This window comes from Strix aluco, chromosome Z (genome assembly GCF_031877795.1).
Source record: "Strix aluco isolate bStrAlu1 chromosome Z, bStrAlu1.hap1, whole genome shotgun sequence".
Taxonomy (NCBI): domain Eukaryota; kingdom Metazoa; phylum Chordata; class Aves; order Strigiformes; family Strigidae; genus Strix; species Strix aluco.
In genome coordinates, this window is record NC_133971.1 from 1,863,107 (window position 1) to 1,879,190 (window position 16,084).

The 16,084-nt window shown below is 38.8% G+C and overlaps 1 protein-coding gene across 6 annotated transcripts in view; it reads left to right on the forward strand.

Annotated features, from left to right (window-relative positions):
* ARB2A (ARB2 cotranscriptional regulator A) overlaps positions 1-16,084 on the forward strand; it is a 268,507-nt gene that overhangs the window by 50,400 nt on the left and 202,023 nt on the right. For all 6 annotated transcript variants that reach the window (XM_074812896.1, XM_074812892.1, XM_074812897.1 and 3 more), the window contains 2 exons: positions 4,756-4,821; positions 13,806-13,997. In XM_074812896.1, the coding sequence (XP_074668997.1) occupies positions 4,756-4,821; positions 13,806-13,997 (258 nt within the window). The remainder of the gene's footprint in view (positions 1-4,755; positions 4,822-13,805; positions 13,998-16,084) is intronic.

The following is a 16,084-nucleotide window of genomic DNA, read 5'->3' on the forward strand; positions in this document are numbered from 1 at the left end:
TTTGATATGTGTTATAAGGCTTCTTTCAGCTTCTTACAGACTTAAAATGGGGGTATGTTATTTCAACTAAGTTTTTTTGGAGTTGCCTTCTTGCTTTGTGGGCCTGCTTTTTGGTTGTCCTCTTTTCCAGACTTTAGCTGTTCAAAGGCCTCCAATACTTGCTGCACTGAAGAGTCTCTTTGGTATTTGTCTTCACTTAAAACGTTTAGGCTTCAGTACCTTCAGGATCTTTGTAACTTTAAATGTGTCGGTCTCAACGGCTCTTAGTCTCTAATTTCTCTTTTCACATAGTTGTATGCAGGTGTTGGTCGCATAGCTTCAGGATGGTGTATTGAAAAGATTTTACAAATTATGCAGCTAAGAGAATTTTTCAGTGCTTTTTGGTAATTGGAAACAGTCCTGAAGAAAGTCCTCTATGTGAACAGTATAGTCTCAAAAGAGCACAAGTCATATGAAGCCAGGACCTTACCAGTTAACGTGTACTATGATTATGTGTACCAGAACTACCTGGAATTTCAGTTTTGCTCTGCAGACCGCATGCAGCATTATAGTCCTGGCCACCACTGTGCAGAATATTTAGCAATGCGAGGGTAAAATCTCAGCTCTGTCATAAGATAATATGTTTCTCTTCATTCTGTGGTCTTCTCTGTCTCTATCCTTTTTGTTGTCCAGCCAAGTAATCAAATTTAATTTCTCTATAATTAAAATTATGTTCTGGATCCACATGAAGCATCACTGTTAGGACATAGACCTATGCCCCAATCGTCCATAAGACTGTTGGACTTTGCAGATGTCATATTTGGGGCCCCTAGCGCTTTGAAAAGGTACTTCTGGAGGTATCCACACTGTTATATCCAACATAAGTCAGAAGACTCACTGTTTTAAGCTTCTTGAAGGGCAGTTGTGAGTGCTGAAGTTTCGTTCCTGTCCTGAACCATATGTCTTACTGCTTTCAACCTTGTCCACAGCAGGTGAAGGAAAACTGTAACAAGGAAATGGTGGCAGAGGTTAGGTACTGGTGTTTTTCACTGTTTTTACTGTTCAGGACGTGTTCCACTCAGCTGTGGTCCCTGCTGTCATCAACCTGCCTTCATTCTGGGAATTCTTCTAGTTCAACAGAACTGAGAAAAGCTATGACTTCATCAAACAAAGTTTCTCCTATCACAGTTCGAATACAACATTTTTGAGGGGTGGAAGTGTTAAGCTAAATACCTTTTTGTGCTTGGAAAGGATTTCTCCCTTGCGATCAAAATAGGTCATGAGAGGCATGGAATTTTTTTGATTTTGTGTTTGGTTTTTTTCCCCCCAGTTCTCAGAGCAGGCAATAAGAACACCTGGAGAGTGCTTAGTTCAGATACTTACCCTATTTGGGGTCTGTTTTCCTGATGGACTGCATGAATGAAGAGCAGACACACTGTAAAATGGGGTTGAAGTTTCCAGTGCCTCATACAAGAAGTACAGAAATACCATTTTTTCCTCCATTCACCAGGCAATTAATTTCACACACTTTGGGCAAGCTGTACTATTGGTTCTTTTTTCCTTTCGGATCTCAGACATGGTGCTACCTGCTCACCAGCAACCTTATTACCTTGAATCACAATGCAGTGTACTGCTTACGGCGTTGGCACGCCTTATGAGTTGCAAGGGCCTTAGAAAAAGGCATAAATATCCCAGGTTAGCACAAATAACATGAGTAGGGCTCTCTAGCAAGCGTTACAGTTTGCCTTGAGAGTGACTTGTGCTGGACAATTTGTTGCTTGAGAGTTCCAGATGAGCTCTTAACACTGGACTGGATTGAACAGCCTCTGTCACTAAATACCCGCCATCATGAGCAACCTTGTGACCAATGATTAGTCCAAGAGAGTTCATAGAGTGGAATCGTACCCACCTTCTCATGCAAAAAGGCACAAGACAGTTTTCAACATCCTACAACAGTTTTCAGTTCTTAAAGATAAAATACCAGCATACATGGGCTAATACTTCTACTTAAAGAAGTTGTGGCTATTTAAATTGTATAGATTCATAATAGTAAGTCTAATTTCCCTTCTCTTTTTAAAGCCTGCAGAAAAGATATTTTAAAAGTTAATTTTTCAAAATTACAGATCAGCCATAAAATCACAAGAAGTAATTAAAAGCATAAAATTCCAGAAGTAATGTTGGATTTGTAGCATTTTCAGTTACGTGCGGCCATATTCCTAGGAACTACAGAATTCTGCTAGATTTTCCAGGCACATCCATGCAACGTGCAGGAAACCTGGCTGTTACGATGATGATTTCAAATCTGGGGAAATTTTGGGCTTTGCTGCTACTTCAAGAAATCTTGTGTATCGCTTTCTATCCTTTAAAGCTGACAGCATACCAGCCATTGCGAGGATATCCCTGAACTTGTTGATCTTCTGCTGCCAAAAAACCCCTCGTGTGGTCTTGCATGTACTGGGGGCAGTTTATGGCAGTTTTTCTTCAAGTCTGTCTGGTCTGTGGAGACCATCCAGGTGCTGAGCTGCCTGAGGATCGTAATCTCACACTTTGAGTCTGAGCCTCCTACCTACTATATCTTTCTTCATGTTTACTGTTATTAAAAGCATTACATTAGGTTAAGTCTTTGCTATACCAGAGTCCTCTACTGATTAAACAGCCCCATTTTTAAGGCGGATATCGCTATTTATTATATTAGAGTAGTGCATAAAGAGCCAGTTAGGATCAGAGCCCCATTGAGCCAGGCTCTGGAAAAAATGAGTAAAGGTTTACTTCTGCCCTGAAGACATCACAGTCTAAATAGATGAGAGAGAATAGAAGAAATAGATACAAACACATTGCTGCAAAAAAGTGTAGATTTTTGCAAGCAGTGTCTGAAATATATTTTCTTCATAGCAATTTTTTTCTTTTCCGAGTGTTCTTTTACTGGTTTTGACGGTTAGTAGATGCCTGGATTTAGAGTGAAAAATAAAATTTCTATGTTTGAGGCCATATTATCATTATACACATTTTAATGTCTGTACAACATCAGCATCTGAGACTGCAGGAACTTAACTGCTTTACTTGTTGGCATTACACTGAAGTTGATTTCGGTGAACCATAAAAAGTTTGGCCCTGAAGGTAAAATTACACTGTATGCATGTTCCTAACATACTGCTTTGGGGATAAACATGTCTTAAATCAACTCATCGCTCACAGCTAAATTCTTTCTCCAACTGCAGTTTCCCTGTAGATAGTAATGTTCAGTAAGACTGATTTTCTTTAAAACCATAAAGTTTTTTGAACATGATTCTATCAATAAACGTATTTGAGCAGGGTAGCAAAGAATTCACATAATCGTAATAAAGATTTTGGGTTTTTGTGAAAGGAAGGGGAGGGGCACGCACCAACATTTTTAATTAGCCTTCATCAGTACCTCTAATTTGTTCAAATGTGTTCCAAACGTTTGCATATTGTGTTTGCTCACATGTACATAATGAAAACTTTTGGACTTCATTGAAACTTTATTTGGTAATTGTGCATTTGGAAAATTAAAATTGAAGTTTATGATACCCTGGCTCCTACTTGCTCAGTTCATAGTGTGTTGTTAAGATGCCATCACTTGAGAGCTTTGTTACAGCGACGTTTCTGTTGTGGCTTAATATGCTGTGGGTTCAGATGGCTGTAATTGTGGCCTTGAGGGGTTGGACTAAAGAATACCAGCTGGGTTTGTACCCAGATATTCTTGGATTAATATTTTGGGACTTAGATCTTGTCCTGTCTGGAATTTAAACATAGTTCCCCAAGCTTTAAAGGGAAGGCAAGCACCATTTGAGGCTCTTAATGAGCACTTTTTTTCCTCTTTAATTTGCCTTTTTTTTTTTCCCCCTTAACTCCTGTAGCCAGTGAAATCCAGGCAGTTACTTCCAAACTGTTTTTACAGCCCCATATGGACAAAGTGCTTTAGTTTGTTCCTCCGTTTAATTCCCAAATTAATAATAGTTAGAAAGTTCTTACATCTGCATCTCCATTTTTCTTAGAATATATAAGGGTGAAAAAAAATTTCCCTAGATATTAGGCAAGCCTTTGAAGTGTGAACAACTTTGTTACTTTTGAGACAGCAAGCCTTTCCTTGCGACTAGGTTGATTTTTTTTTTTTTTTTTTTTGGTTGCTCTTTGAAATAATTCCTTTTGTTTCAGGTCTAAAATTTCAATTTTATTTCTACATGAAGGCAAGAGACTTAAACTCCCCCATAGTGGGGAATCAGTCAGGGTTTTTCTTCTATTTAGAAACCTTTGACCCATCCCTCCCCTGTTCAGTGAATAGAAATGGCAAGGCAACTTGTGCTGGGGGTGACTAAAGATCTGCTCTCTCTGTAGCTCATGAAGTGAACCTGCAGGGGAGAGGGTTTCAGGAGTCCTGCTTATGGAAAAAAATGCTTTTAAAGTATTTCTTTGCAAAAGAGAGCTTTTCTTGTACCCCTGAGTATATATTAATTGGTTATAATCCTTAGTTTTGAGGCACATAATTATTCACAAGCAGCACGTGATGGATTCACAGGTACAGTTACAATTTCTTTGTACTGACAAGCAGCGTTTTCTGAGGGCCAGAGAGGACCTTTTTGTGTAAAGCTCCAAGTCCTATAATTAGTTGTTTAGTAAAGGATTCAGATAAGTGGGAACACGTATACAAGCGCTTAGAAGTTTAACCAACTAGTCTTTAAGTTGACTGCCTGGATATATCATTACTGTAAGTGGTTTAATAGCTATTTGCATTTCTTTCTTTTTTTTTTCTTATAGATCATTACTAAATATGTTTATGAATTACTGCAAAAGGAATGCCACTTGAAGAAAGTAACTCTCCCAGTAAGTATAATTTTTTTTTTCCTGAAGACGTTGTTTGTTTGGATCTGTAAAAGCATAGCCTGCAATCCAGGATTCAGATAAAGACAAGGTGTGCCAAGGCTCTGTGCAGGGCATTGTCTCAGGACGCTGCCTTCGCATGCAGCGTGTGTGTGCACCTGGAGATGTGGTTCTACCTCACTTCTCACGTGTTTGATTTCTCCAGCTGGGCCTTCCTTGCCTTACCAGATACCAGAATTTTCAAAATGTGGTCGCTTTGATAGAGGAACCAGAGCTTTTTGAAAAGTATTTGTGAATGGTTTGAGACCTCTACAGCTGGATGTAGAGAAGAAATGTGCCTTTACAGACAGAGGAATAAAGTCAAACTGAGTTTCAGTAAACTACTTCAAGTCTTTTTTTAAAACACACATTTTTTGGTGACTTGTAACGTGTATGAAGGGCTGCTCGTTTAGTAAAAATACTTGATCAACCTTTGGAAGTGATGAAGCGTTGCCCAAAGAACACGTGTGAGTTTGTAAATACATGCGATACCGTGATGTTGTTCAGGTATTTTTATATTCCATACTGGAGACCATTGGGGAGACTGTTGTGTGACAGCACTGTGTAGGTTTTCCATCACTATCATAAAGAATTCTTACGGTCTTTGAGAAGCTTTTTTCTCAGCCACTCCTTTATACTCAGTCGAGGAAGACCCATTTGAGGTAAGGAAGGAAAAGGTCCTTTGCTTTAGCAGTTCCGTAATGTTTCACAGTTGCCATTTCCATTCCCTAAGTGTTGTTTAGGGAATCTTTTGATAACCTGCCCAAACTACTCTAGGTTTCCCAGCCAGGCTTTACCAGCATCTCCTGGTCAGGGCAGAAGGAGCTGTGCCAGGATCTCCATGGAGCAGTGGGAGGGCAAGCAGCAGCTCTCCTCTGAGCTCCCAGCCTACTCAACCACATAGGCTGCACCAATGCCCCAAGACCGCTTGAGAAGGCGTTTCTCCACTTCAGATTTCCCTGTGTAGACAGAGAAGAGGACTGGGTTCGTTGTGGCAGTCTGCCTGGTGCAGTGCTGGTCATGATCTCTAACTTCTCTACCAACTGGTTTTCTTTGTTGGGGAATTTCTGGTCCAGGCAGTACTGCCACGTACCAGACAGGTAATGTGTCGAAAGACTTCCCCAAGCCACGTCACCCTCTCTCTGTGCAAGCAGGAAGGTGTAATTTGTAAACTTTAAAGCACCTCAATTGTGAGGCTGTAGAACTTTCTTTGAATGTCCTTTGTGAAAAGGAATATACATGTAAGTAGTGCAGCGCTAAGGCTGATCTATTAGCTTCAAAAATTGAACATGAAGAAACTCAGAATAAGTATTACAACACCTCCATCACCTCTGTCACATGTGGGCACTCATCTGCAGGGCTCTGAGATTTGGGTGTCTGGCTTGGAAGACGAATGGTCCTGTGTAGCTCCCACTGTTGAACTAATCTGTGTTTATTCTTATTTATAAATTATGTAGTAAGCACTGATGTACTGATGCAGTTTGTCAGTAGTGCATTTAAGCTATTCTCAAATGTATTACTTCCAGCTTCTGCAAAGTGTCATAATTTAATTGCATTTTGGAGCAAAGTAAGAACTCACAAAATACATGCAGCTGTTTAATTGTGAGCAGCGTGGAAAATTTGGCACAAGGTATGAGCACCTTTCTTTAGTAATGACTATTATGCGTAGGAAGCCCTCACCACAGTCAAAAATAGGTTATGAAGAGGCCTACAAAAGTGAGAAAAATGAAACAATGTATGTAGAAGCTGAAAAATTAAAGCTGTCTAAAGGCTATGTTTAAATCACCACTGACAGACTCCCGAGTAACAACACAAAAAAGCCTAAACTAGTAAAGGAGACTAATAGAAGTAATAAGACAGCCTGTAGCAAGAGTAAGTCCTGTGCAAGTGAGGAAAATAGAAAAGAGTATAAATGCTGTCAGGTTACATATAAAATCACAGTAAGATCACCCAATACTGAATTTGAGGAGCTTGTTACAGTTGTAAAGGCTAGTAATAAAAGAGAGCTGAAGAGGCTGATAGGTGAGCTGCATGCAAAAGGAATGCTCAGCTCAAATAAGAAAAACTAGCATGATTATTTCCAGTATTATTTGTCCACTTTTCACACTTGATTATTATTAAATTTTTTCTAAACAGGATGGAATTCTGAGGAACTGTCTGAAATTTGATGTATCAGTAGAGGAGATCTTAGGACAAATCAATATACTGTACGATAATCAAATTCCAGGGTGAGATGGTTTTTAAGCCCAGGGTTCTGTAAGAAGTCAAATATGAAGCTGCAGAACAACCAACTAGTATGTAACTTACTGCTGAAATCAGCTATTTTAATCAGAGAAATGGAAAATGAGTAAATGAGATAGTCTTTGAAAGGCCTCCAGGAGCGATTCTTAGTGATTCCTATGTCTAAGGAGGAAATAATACATTGGGGGGAAAAGTCAGTAAAGGTTTCTTTTTAAAAAGCCAACTAGAATTCATTGAAGGAGTCAGAGATCACGTGAAAATGAAAGATCTTGTCAGTAAAAGCGTACGTGGATTTCCAACAAGCTGTCAATAAGCTCACCAAATGCTTTTAAGGAGCATAGGAGGAGGGAGTCCCCTTACAAGTTAATAACTGGTTAAAAGGGAAAAAAGGTGTTCATATTTTACAGATGAAATAATTTGTTACCAATGCAGTGTTATTAAGGCCTGCATTGACATAGTTGTAAATAAAAGGAGGAAAGGAATTAATAGAAGCTAACGAACTTTGCTGTTTTTTCTAAAATTATTTAGAATACTTAAATCTAAAGCTGATTGTGACCAGTTGGGGAATTATTTCATGATGCTGAATGACTGGATGATAAAATGACATGAGATTCAATTCTGGTAAATGTGAAATTATGGGGAAAATAACTCGCTCTGTAAACACAATGGTGGCCTCTAAATGAGCTATTACAACTCAGGAAAGGCTTGGAGTGACCGTGAATAGTTCTCTGAGAACATCAGTTAGCGCTCAATGGCAGTCAAAAACCCTCAAAGCAAATAGGATGTTAGGAATTATGAGGTGTTGAGAACAAAACAGAAAAACATCATCATTCCACTCATTATGTGGGCCCTCATCTTGAACACTGCATGGAGTCTGGACACCATATCAAAAAGGATATGAGGAATTTTAAAAAAAAATACAGAGGAGGGTTGCAAGGATGATCACAGGCATGAAATGCTTTTCAGACAAAGAAAGATTAGACAAAGATTCTTCAGCTTGGAAAATAGATGACTGAGGAAGGACTATGACAAATCTATAAAATCATGAAAGGTGTAGAGAAGATGAATAGGGAATGGTTTTTTGCTTTTTTCATAATAGAGAAGGTAAGGGGCATCAAGTTTAAATTATCAGGCAGGAGATCCCTACTGAAAGAGAGACAGTACTATTTCATATACGTCCCAATTATATTGTGGAACCCATTGCCACAGAATACTATCAAGGAGAAAGGTATAAATGCTTTCAAAAAAAGCATTTGACAATACTAAGGTGGGACAGGCGCATTGAACTATTGTGCGTGCTTGTCCAGTTATAAACTCTGTCTCAGGAGGCTCCGAAGTTACTGGTTGCCAAAACCAGGGAAGAATCACTCTATAACCACTCGTTCTGTACTCTTCCCCTAAGCCATCTGCCAGTTGTCAGAAACAGGACCCTGGGACCTTGATCTGACCAAGATGGCTCTTCTTACAAATATGACCTTATTATATGAACATTTTAGAGGTGAATACAAGAACATGTTTTTTTCTGAACTTCATCATGGGTGATCAGAAAGTCGGTGTACCGGCCTTCCTTTTTGTGTTAGCTGGTAATGAAGTAGACAGTGTAATGATGTGCAAATACATGAGATGTGTTTCAGGGCCGTGTTAAGTGGAGTACCTTTTTTAATTAGTGTACAGAAATGCTATGCTTCAAAGGTTTAAGATGGCAGCGTTTCATGTTCTCTCATGTTTCTTAATTTCAACCTCATGAGCAAAGTCCAACTTGCTGTCTTTATTTTGCTTTCTCAGGTGGCAGCTTCAGTTTTGGACACAACTGTTTGTAAATTTCTTTTCAGATATGAAAACAAGAGCAGTCTGAAAATCGGGAAAACTCACCCATTATTTTATTATGTCGGCATCTCTGACAAAACATAAATCTGAGCATTTTTTCCTACACAGGGAGGCTGAAGATGCATATTGCATTATTGTTACTGTAGAGTATTGTTCTCTTGATGTTCAACCTATACTACTGGACTTGAAAATTTAAATGAAGAGACTCATATTCAGGGAGAAACCGTTCAATTATTTCTTTTACATTTCTCATTTTGTGCTCCATTGAAGGTTATATTACGAACATAAAGATGACTGCAATTTTTTTATCCAGATGAAGTCTTTGTATTTCTCTAGTTTTAATGGCATAATCAGTGATTGATCTTTGCTGTTCTTTAGCTACTGAGGACAAATAGAGGGTGCTTCTGAATTAAATGCATCTTTAACAGCTTCTGGGAAGGTTTGAGATGGAAGTTTAAATAATTACTAACATGGTTTATTGACAATGGCACTGAAAGGTCTCACTTTGCAGAATCTTCTAACTTATCAATGCTTTGCTCTTTCACTTCAATAGGTAAAACTTCATTCAGTAGTTCTCTTGATCTACCAGACAGCCAAGAACTATTTTTCTTTGAGAAACAATGGTCTGTTATCTCCACTCCATGTTCCTTTTGGCTATTTTGTTGCCTGGGTCCAGTCAATACTTGTTTTGTAAAAATTCCACTGATTTCACGTTTATCAAGTTAGTTGTGGTAATGACCAAATGCTAATTAGCTGCTTGTAATATTGATCAGCAGTTTTCATTTTCTACAATTTTGAGTGAAAAATTATAAACCAAGATATTCAATATTGTGAAGACTGTAACATAAGTGAGTTAGCAAGCTTTATGTAGAACTGCATAACAGAAGACTTTCTTATCTTGCAAAGCAAATGAGCGCTTTTCTCTCTCCACCAGCTGCTCACAATTCTCACAATCTTTTTGAGTCTTTTCAGTTTCAGTTCCATTTATTTGCTATGTTCTTTCTTGCAGTCGCAAGTTACACCTGTTTCACTTTGTAGGCTCTAGGCTCATAATTTTTACTATGTTTCTTAACTGGAGTAAGAAAAATATTAGTGGATTTTTTTCCCTTCAAAAATTTAACGTTCAATCTTAAACTTAAAAGCTTCCAACATACTAAGGAGAAGACCCCTAGAGCCTAGTCAGGTCTTGTGCATCTTGGGTTGGTGGTGGCTAAGAACTGAAAATTAAGTCAATGTCAGTGTGGTAGCATGAATGTCAGAAAGATTAGATTTCAAGTATAGTTTGATCTTACCCTATATATTGATAGCAGCTGTGCAAAATACTAACTAGTATGCTGCCAAAATACTCTATAGATTGGTACTACTGTATTAGGTGATAGCTCATTTGAGACAGAACTCATATGGAAAAAGTAATTCACTGTCTGAAAACCTTAAGAACATCATAATATATGTAGAGTACATAACTCAAGAGAATTCACCATAACTGCATACATTCATAAACCTTAAGGTGTAGTTGTGTACTGGAAAAATAAATCTGAGAAAAGGAAAATTAAGCTTTAAACAGTAGTGTTAAACAGTAAATTATCAGCAGAATTTAGATTGGTTTGACATTCTGAGCTACAGATTATTGGGAGATTGGTGTTGCATGTGAATAATGATGTTGAATCAAATTGTTAAATTAAACTAATTGAAGTTCAGCATTTTACTGAATTTACTCGATTTGTGTTTAAATAAAGGATCAGAAATAAGTGTTCATGAGTAGGTCCAGAAGAGAAGGTGACTAATAAATATAAATTATTTTCTGCAAACTCAGACTGTCTAGCACTAAACAGTATTCTATGTTGATTTGTCAATAAAGTAAGGTTGTACACAGGAGTGACCTTTATGTGCATTCTTTAGTGAAAGCTTGATCTAATGAATTATTACTGTCTGAAGATAAATTAGCTTGAAGAAAAGTTTCCAAATTTGATTAATTTGAGGAAGAGAATGAAGAGTTATTTTTTATGATCTTGGTGGATATTTTTAACTTTTTGAAGTTAGTGTATTTGCAGAAGTGTGAACTAGTTGTATCTTCTAGTACATATGATTACTAAGTGCTAGTATTTCCTAAATACTAAACAAAAATTTAGTTTATAAATACTAAAACACACAGCTAAGTAATATCTTTGTCTAAAATACAAATTCACAATGTTTTCTCTTAATTACAGTATCATAAGTATTCAGTTTATGTGCAAAAGTCAATTATATCTTGCCAAGTACTAGCTGAGATTTGGTGTTGTCTGACTTTTTACCTAAGCCATGTTAAATTTTAATGTATCGATGCTGCAACTTCAGAAGTGTTAGCGTGATCTGACTGTAACCCCAGTATGGTACCTGTTGTACTTCAATAGAGTGTATTTTTTACCATGTTTTCTATTTTCACGCAAAGCATGAGGGAAGGTGCATACTTTGCCTGGTGCGGAAAGTGCAAGCTGAGATACGTGAGATGTTATGTCATTCTGGAGCAGGGATAAGGTCATCATCTCACTGGCAGATACTGGAGAGACATGACCATTCTTCCAGTTAGGAATTCCTCTTGTTCAAGTAGCCTCATTGACTTAATTTAAAAAGTACAACTTGCATTGAAAAAAGTCTGGAGATTCTTGCAGAATTAATTTTTCCTAATTAAGAATACATACCCATGTATGAGAAAAAAAATTACATAATCATTTACACAAGTCTACCCAGACTTGTGCAAAGCATCTGACACTGTCCCGCATGATATCCTTGTCTCTAAATTGGAGAGGCAGGGATTTGATGGATGGACCACTCGGGGGATAAGAATCTGGCTGAATGGTCACACTCAAAGAGTTGTGGTCAACAGCTCGATGTCCAAGTGGAGAGCAGTGACGAGTGGTGTCCTCAGGGGTTGGTGCTGGGACTGGAGCTGTTTAACATCTTTGTTGGGGACATGGACAGTGGGGTTGAGGCACCCTCAGCAAGATTGCAGATGACACCGAGCTGTGTGGTGTGGGGACACGCTGAGGGAAGGGATGTGCCATCCAGAGGGACCTGGACAGGCTGGAGAGGGGGGACGTGCAAACCTCATGGAGTTCAACAAGGCCAAGGGCAAGGTCCTGCCCGTGGGTCGGGGCAATCCCCAGCACAAACCCAGGCTGGGCGAGGAGTGGCTGGAGAGCAGCCCCCAGGAGAAGGACTTGGGGGGGTTGGGGGGTGGAAAACTGCCTGTGAGCCAGCAACGTGCGCTGGCAGCCCAGAAAGCCACCCGTGTGCTGGGCTGCACCCAGAGCAGTGTGGGCAGCAGGGCGAGGGGGGGATTCTCCCCCTCTGCTCCGCTCTGGGAGACCCCCCTGCAGTGCTGGGTCCAGCTCTGGGGGCACCAACAGCAGAAGGACACGGACCTGCTCGAGCGGGGCCAGAGGAGGCCACGAAGATGCTCGGGGGGCTGGAGCACCCCCCTGTGAGGACAGGCTGAGAGAGTTGGGGGGTTCAGCTGGAGAAGAGAAGGCTCCGGGGAGACCTTGGAGCGGCCTCCCAGGACTGAAAGGGGCTACAGGAAAGGGGGGGAGGGATAGAAAGAGGGGGAACGGGTTTAAGCTGAGAGAGGGGAGATTTAGGTGAGATCTAAGGCAGAAATTGTTCCCTGTGAGGGTGGTGAGGCCCTGGCACAGGTTTCCCAGAGAAGCTGTGGCTGCCCCCTCCCTGGAGGGGTTCAAGGCCAGGTTGGACGGGGCTTTGGGCAACCTGGGCTAGTGGAAGGTGGCCCTGCCTGGGGTGGGAGGGTGAGACTGGATGGGCTTTAAGGTCCCTTCCAACCCAAACCAGTCTGTGATTCTGCGATCCCATGAATCCAAGTAGTCATTCCTCCTGTCTCAACGGAAGGCTGATATCCTGACCTGCCTTTCATCACTGTTGCAGAGCATAAAACAATCCAGGACTGTCTCTAGCAGCTGTACAGGTAACTGTGTGGGCCATGGGGTGTGGAGTACAGTAGAACGGGGAGATTTGCCTGTTCCATGCTTCCTTTTCTAGGTATTCAAATGGTAGGAAGGGAAGAACGAAAAGACAGGATTTTTTTTTTCTGCTCTCACGTTGTTTACAACAGCACAGTTCTGCGTTGAGCCAGGCTTGCTAAACCAAGTGTAGACCTGTTTTATAGAACTTCCATTTTTATGGAACAAAAAGTGCTGCTTTACTCTTTAGAGTAAGGACAAAACTTGGAATTAGATTATGGTTTACTAAATATCAAAGCTGGTTGTTGATCTGTTCCTACAGCAGAGTAGGTAAGCATTGACCCAGGTGCAGGACTCTTAATGTAGCAATTATTTAGACCCAAATTGGATTTCTATATTTTATTAGGCCTATCCTGTTAAATTTATAATAGACAAATTTACAGTACCGTTTCCTACGTGGCTTATTGGGTATTTACGTTGAGGTGGCTGAGATGGAACTCTCCAGGATTTTTTTCATATTATGTAAGAATTTTATTGTTGCTTCAGGCATATTAGAAGTGACAAATTACGTGATTATTTTTTTCCCCTCCATAGATTGTTCTTTTATGGACTTTCTTTTTTGCCAGTAAATTTCTGTAAACAACTTAGGTTTCAAAGCTTTAGCATACTTTTTACCCCTTTTTTTGATTTTAATGTCCTTTGGATTACTGTTCTAAACTGCAGCATATTTTTATGTTTCAGAATTACGTTGCACAGATATTAGCTTTGTTTTTATTTAGTACTGGGCACAAATTCATCTTTAAGTATACAAATAGTTGTTAAATGGTGAAAGTTTTTATATCAATTTGGTGGCTAACTTTATAACTACAGATGTTCTTTTAAAAAATTTTATTGTTGCGTAAAAGTGCGCGTTGTCTGTAATTGCAGGTTGATGCAACTGAGAGTGAACCAAAGAGCTTTATCTTCATGAGTGAAGATGCCTTGACAAACCCTGACAAGATGTTGGTCCTGATTCACGGTAACGGAGTGGTCAGAGCAGGTCAGTGGGCTAGGAGACTTATAATTAATGAAGATCTGGACAGTGGCACGCAGATACCATATATAAAGAGAGCTATTGAGGTAAGTGAAAGCGCACGTGTGTGCATATGCATGTGTACGTGTGTCCCTGTGTGTGAAGAGCTCTAGATCTGTGATGTTTTAACTCATTAATCACTGTTCAATATTTCCCTATATGATCATTTTATTTACGATGGGAGTACTGGCTTGGTTTTTTTCCATAACTTTTTTTCTAACGGAACCAAGTTTCTCTCTTATAAAAAAAAAAAAAATTCAGTTGTATGTCATGTTGTTGTGGCGGCACTGCCGTGTAGTTTAATATGGCAGCTAACGTGACAAGAGCCCTTAGCAGGCGATGAGATGCAATAGAAGGCACTACAGAAATTTGTTATGATTTGAAGTGTTTTCTTTTACATTTCATTAAATTTGTACGTATTCTCACTCAACGTCTGTTATAATCTCATGATAACATGAGCTTTCATGATAACAGCAGGCTTTTTTGCTAGGCTTGTACTGAATTTATTAGAGGCACAGTCTTTTTCAGTTTTGCACTGAATACTGATTCATTCTGATTCACCTATCAATACTTGACAGTAAAAAGCATTTACATTTTAGGGACACTATTTTGTTACATTTACATCTATGTGAGAGACTGCATAATTTGTGTAATGTTTTTAACACTGGAACTTTCTAGGTGTAATTCATCTCTTGCATCCTGCTACCTAAGTGAAACTTCCTGTAGTAAACAGTAGAATAGCCTATTTAAGACTCAGTATTTCTATTATATTTACCAAGTTAAGCTAATGCTCTAAATAATCAGTGTTGTCACTGTGACTGTTACATATTTTGCTAAATGAAGTTTCATTTTTTGCAGTTGGCTTTAAAGTACTCGGTATAGAAAATTGTTTGAACTTTTACTTTTTTTTGATGAAGCAAAGAAAACATATTAAAAGGTTAAGCCATTAAGTTATTTTTGGTTTGTATCATCCACTAACAAAGAACCAGACTACACTTTGTGTGAAAAAGAAACCTGGGCTTGTGAAAGCAATGCTTGCCTTCTTCTAACATAAAGTTTTTGTTCATTTTAAATCAAGACTGAGAGGCAGAACAAAAAATACTTTAGGATTATTGTGCGTAATATAGGTGTATGGTAGGTCCAGTGTAGGAGGTTAATTTCTAGAGTGCTAGTTCCAAAATCTTTCCCAAGAAACCCTAAGAGCTGTAGCTACTTAAATTTTTCTAGCAGTGCTTACGTGCCTGCATTTTCGTTCTTTCCTAGAAGTGCTACTGTCCTGGCTAACTTGAGAGGCTGAGTGTTTAAAACTGGGATGCTATCCCTAAATTAACAGATAATCTTTCCTGTTTTCTTATTTTTATTGATTTTATGCAATGATTGTGCCAGTGTGACAGAGATCAAATTTTATTGTTCCCTCCAAAGGTTATTATCATTGAAAACAGATTATGTATTCCTGCATTTTGTATGCTTCTTTAAAAAAAAACACAAAAAAAACAAAGAGTTTGATGGGAAAATATCTTTAAAAAAATCTATTTGTTCAGTCACATTGGGACATCAGACTTTGTGCTCTTGTCTTTTGACTTCTTTCTTAGCATGGTTTTTAAATTTGTAGTTCTCTTTAGTTCAGTAGTTCCAGCTACTATAAAACCCACTTTCCCTTTTTGTGGATCTTAAAATTCTGGTAAATGGTACTACATGTTTAGAACACATACTATTTGCAATTATTTTTTTCATGCAAAATGAAAATTAGATCATATTCAATTGTGTTATATTAAATACAATTTTTCATATCCTGTCATCACTGTAGTGGGAATTGGATGTATATCTGATTAGATAAGGCAGTATTTTATGGAAGTGGAACCCCACTGAAGATATTTGGAATCATTATGTTATGACTAGAAAGCAAATGCAGATAGTTACATGCTGATATCATGTCTACTTCATGTACAGATCATATAAATTACTCTTCCAAATGCAGGAAATTATGGTAGAGTGAAATATAAGGACGCCTACTTTAGTTAACAATAAAAATTGCATCCTTTTCTGGGTTTTCTGGTGTTCATTCCTCTAGCTGATTTAGGCACTTCTGTCTCCTATGAAGTGAAAATAACTGGCCTAGACAATAAACGGCCTG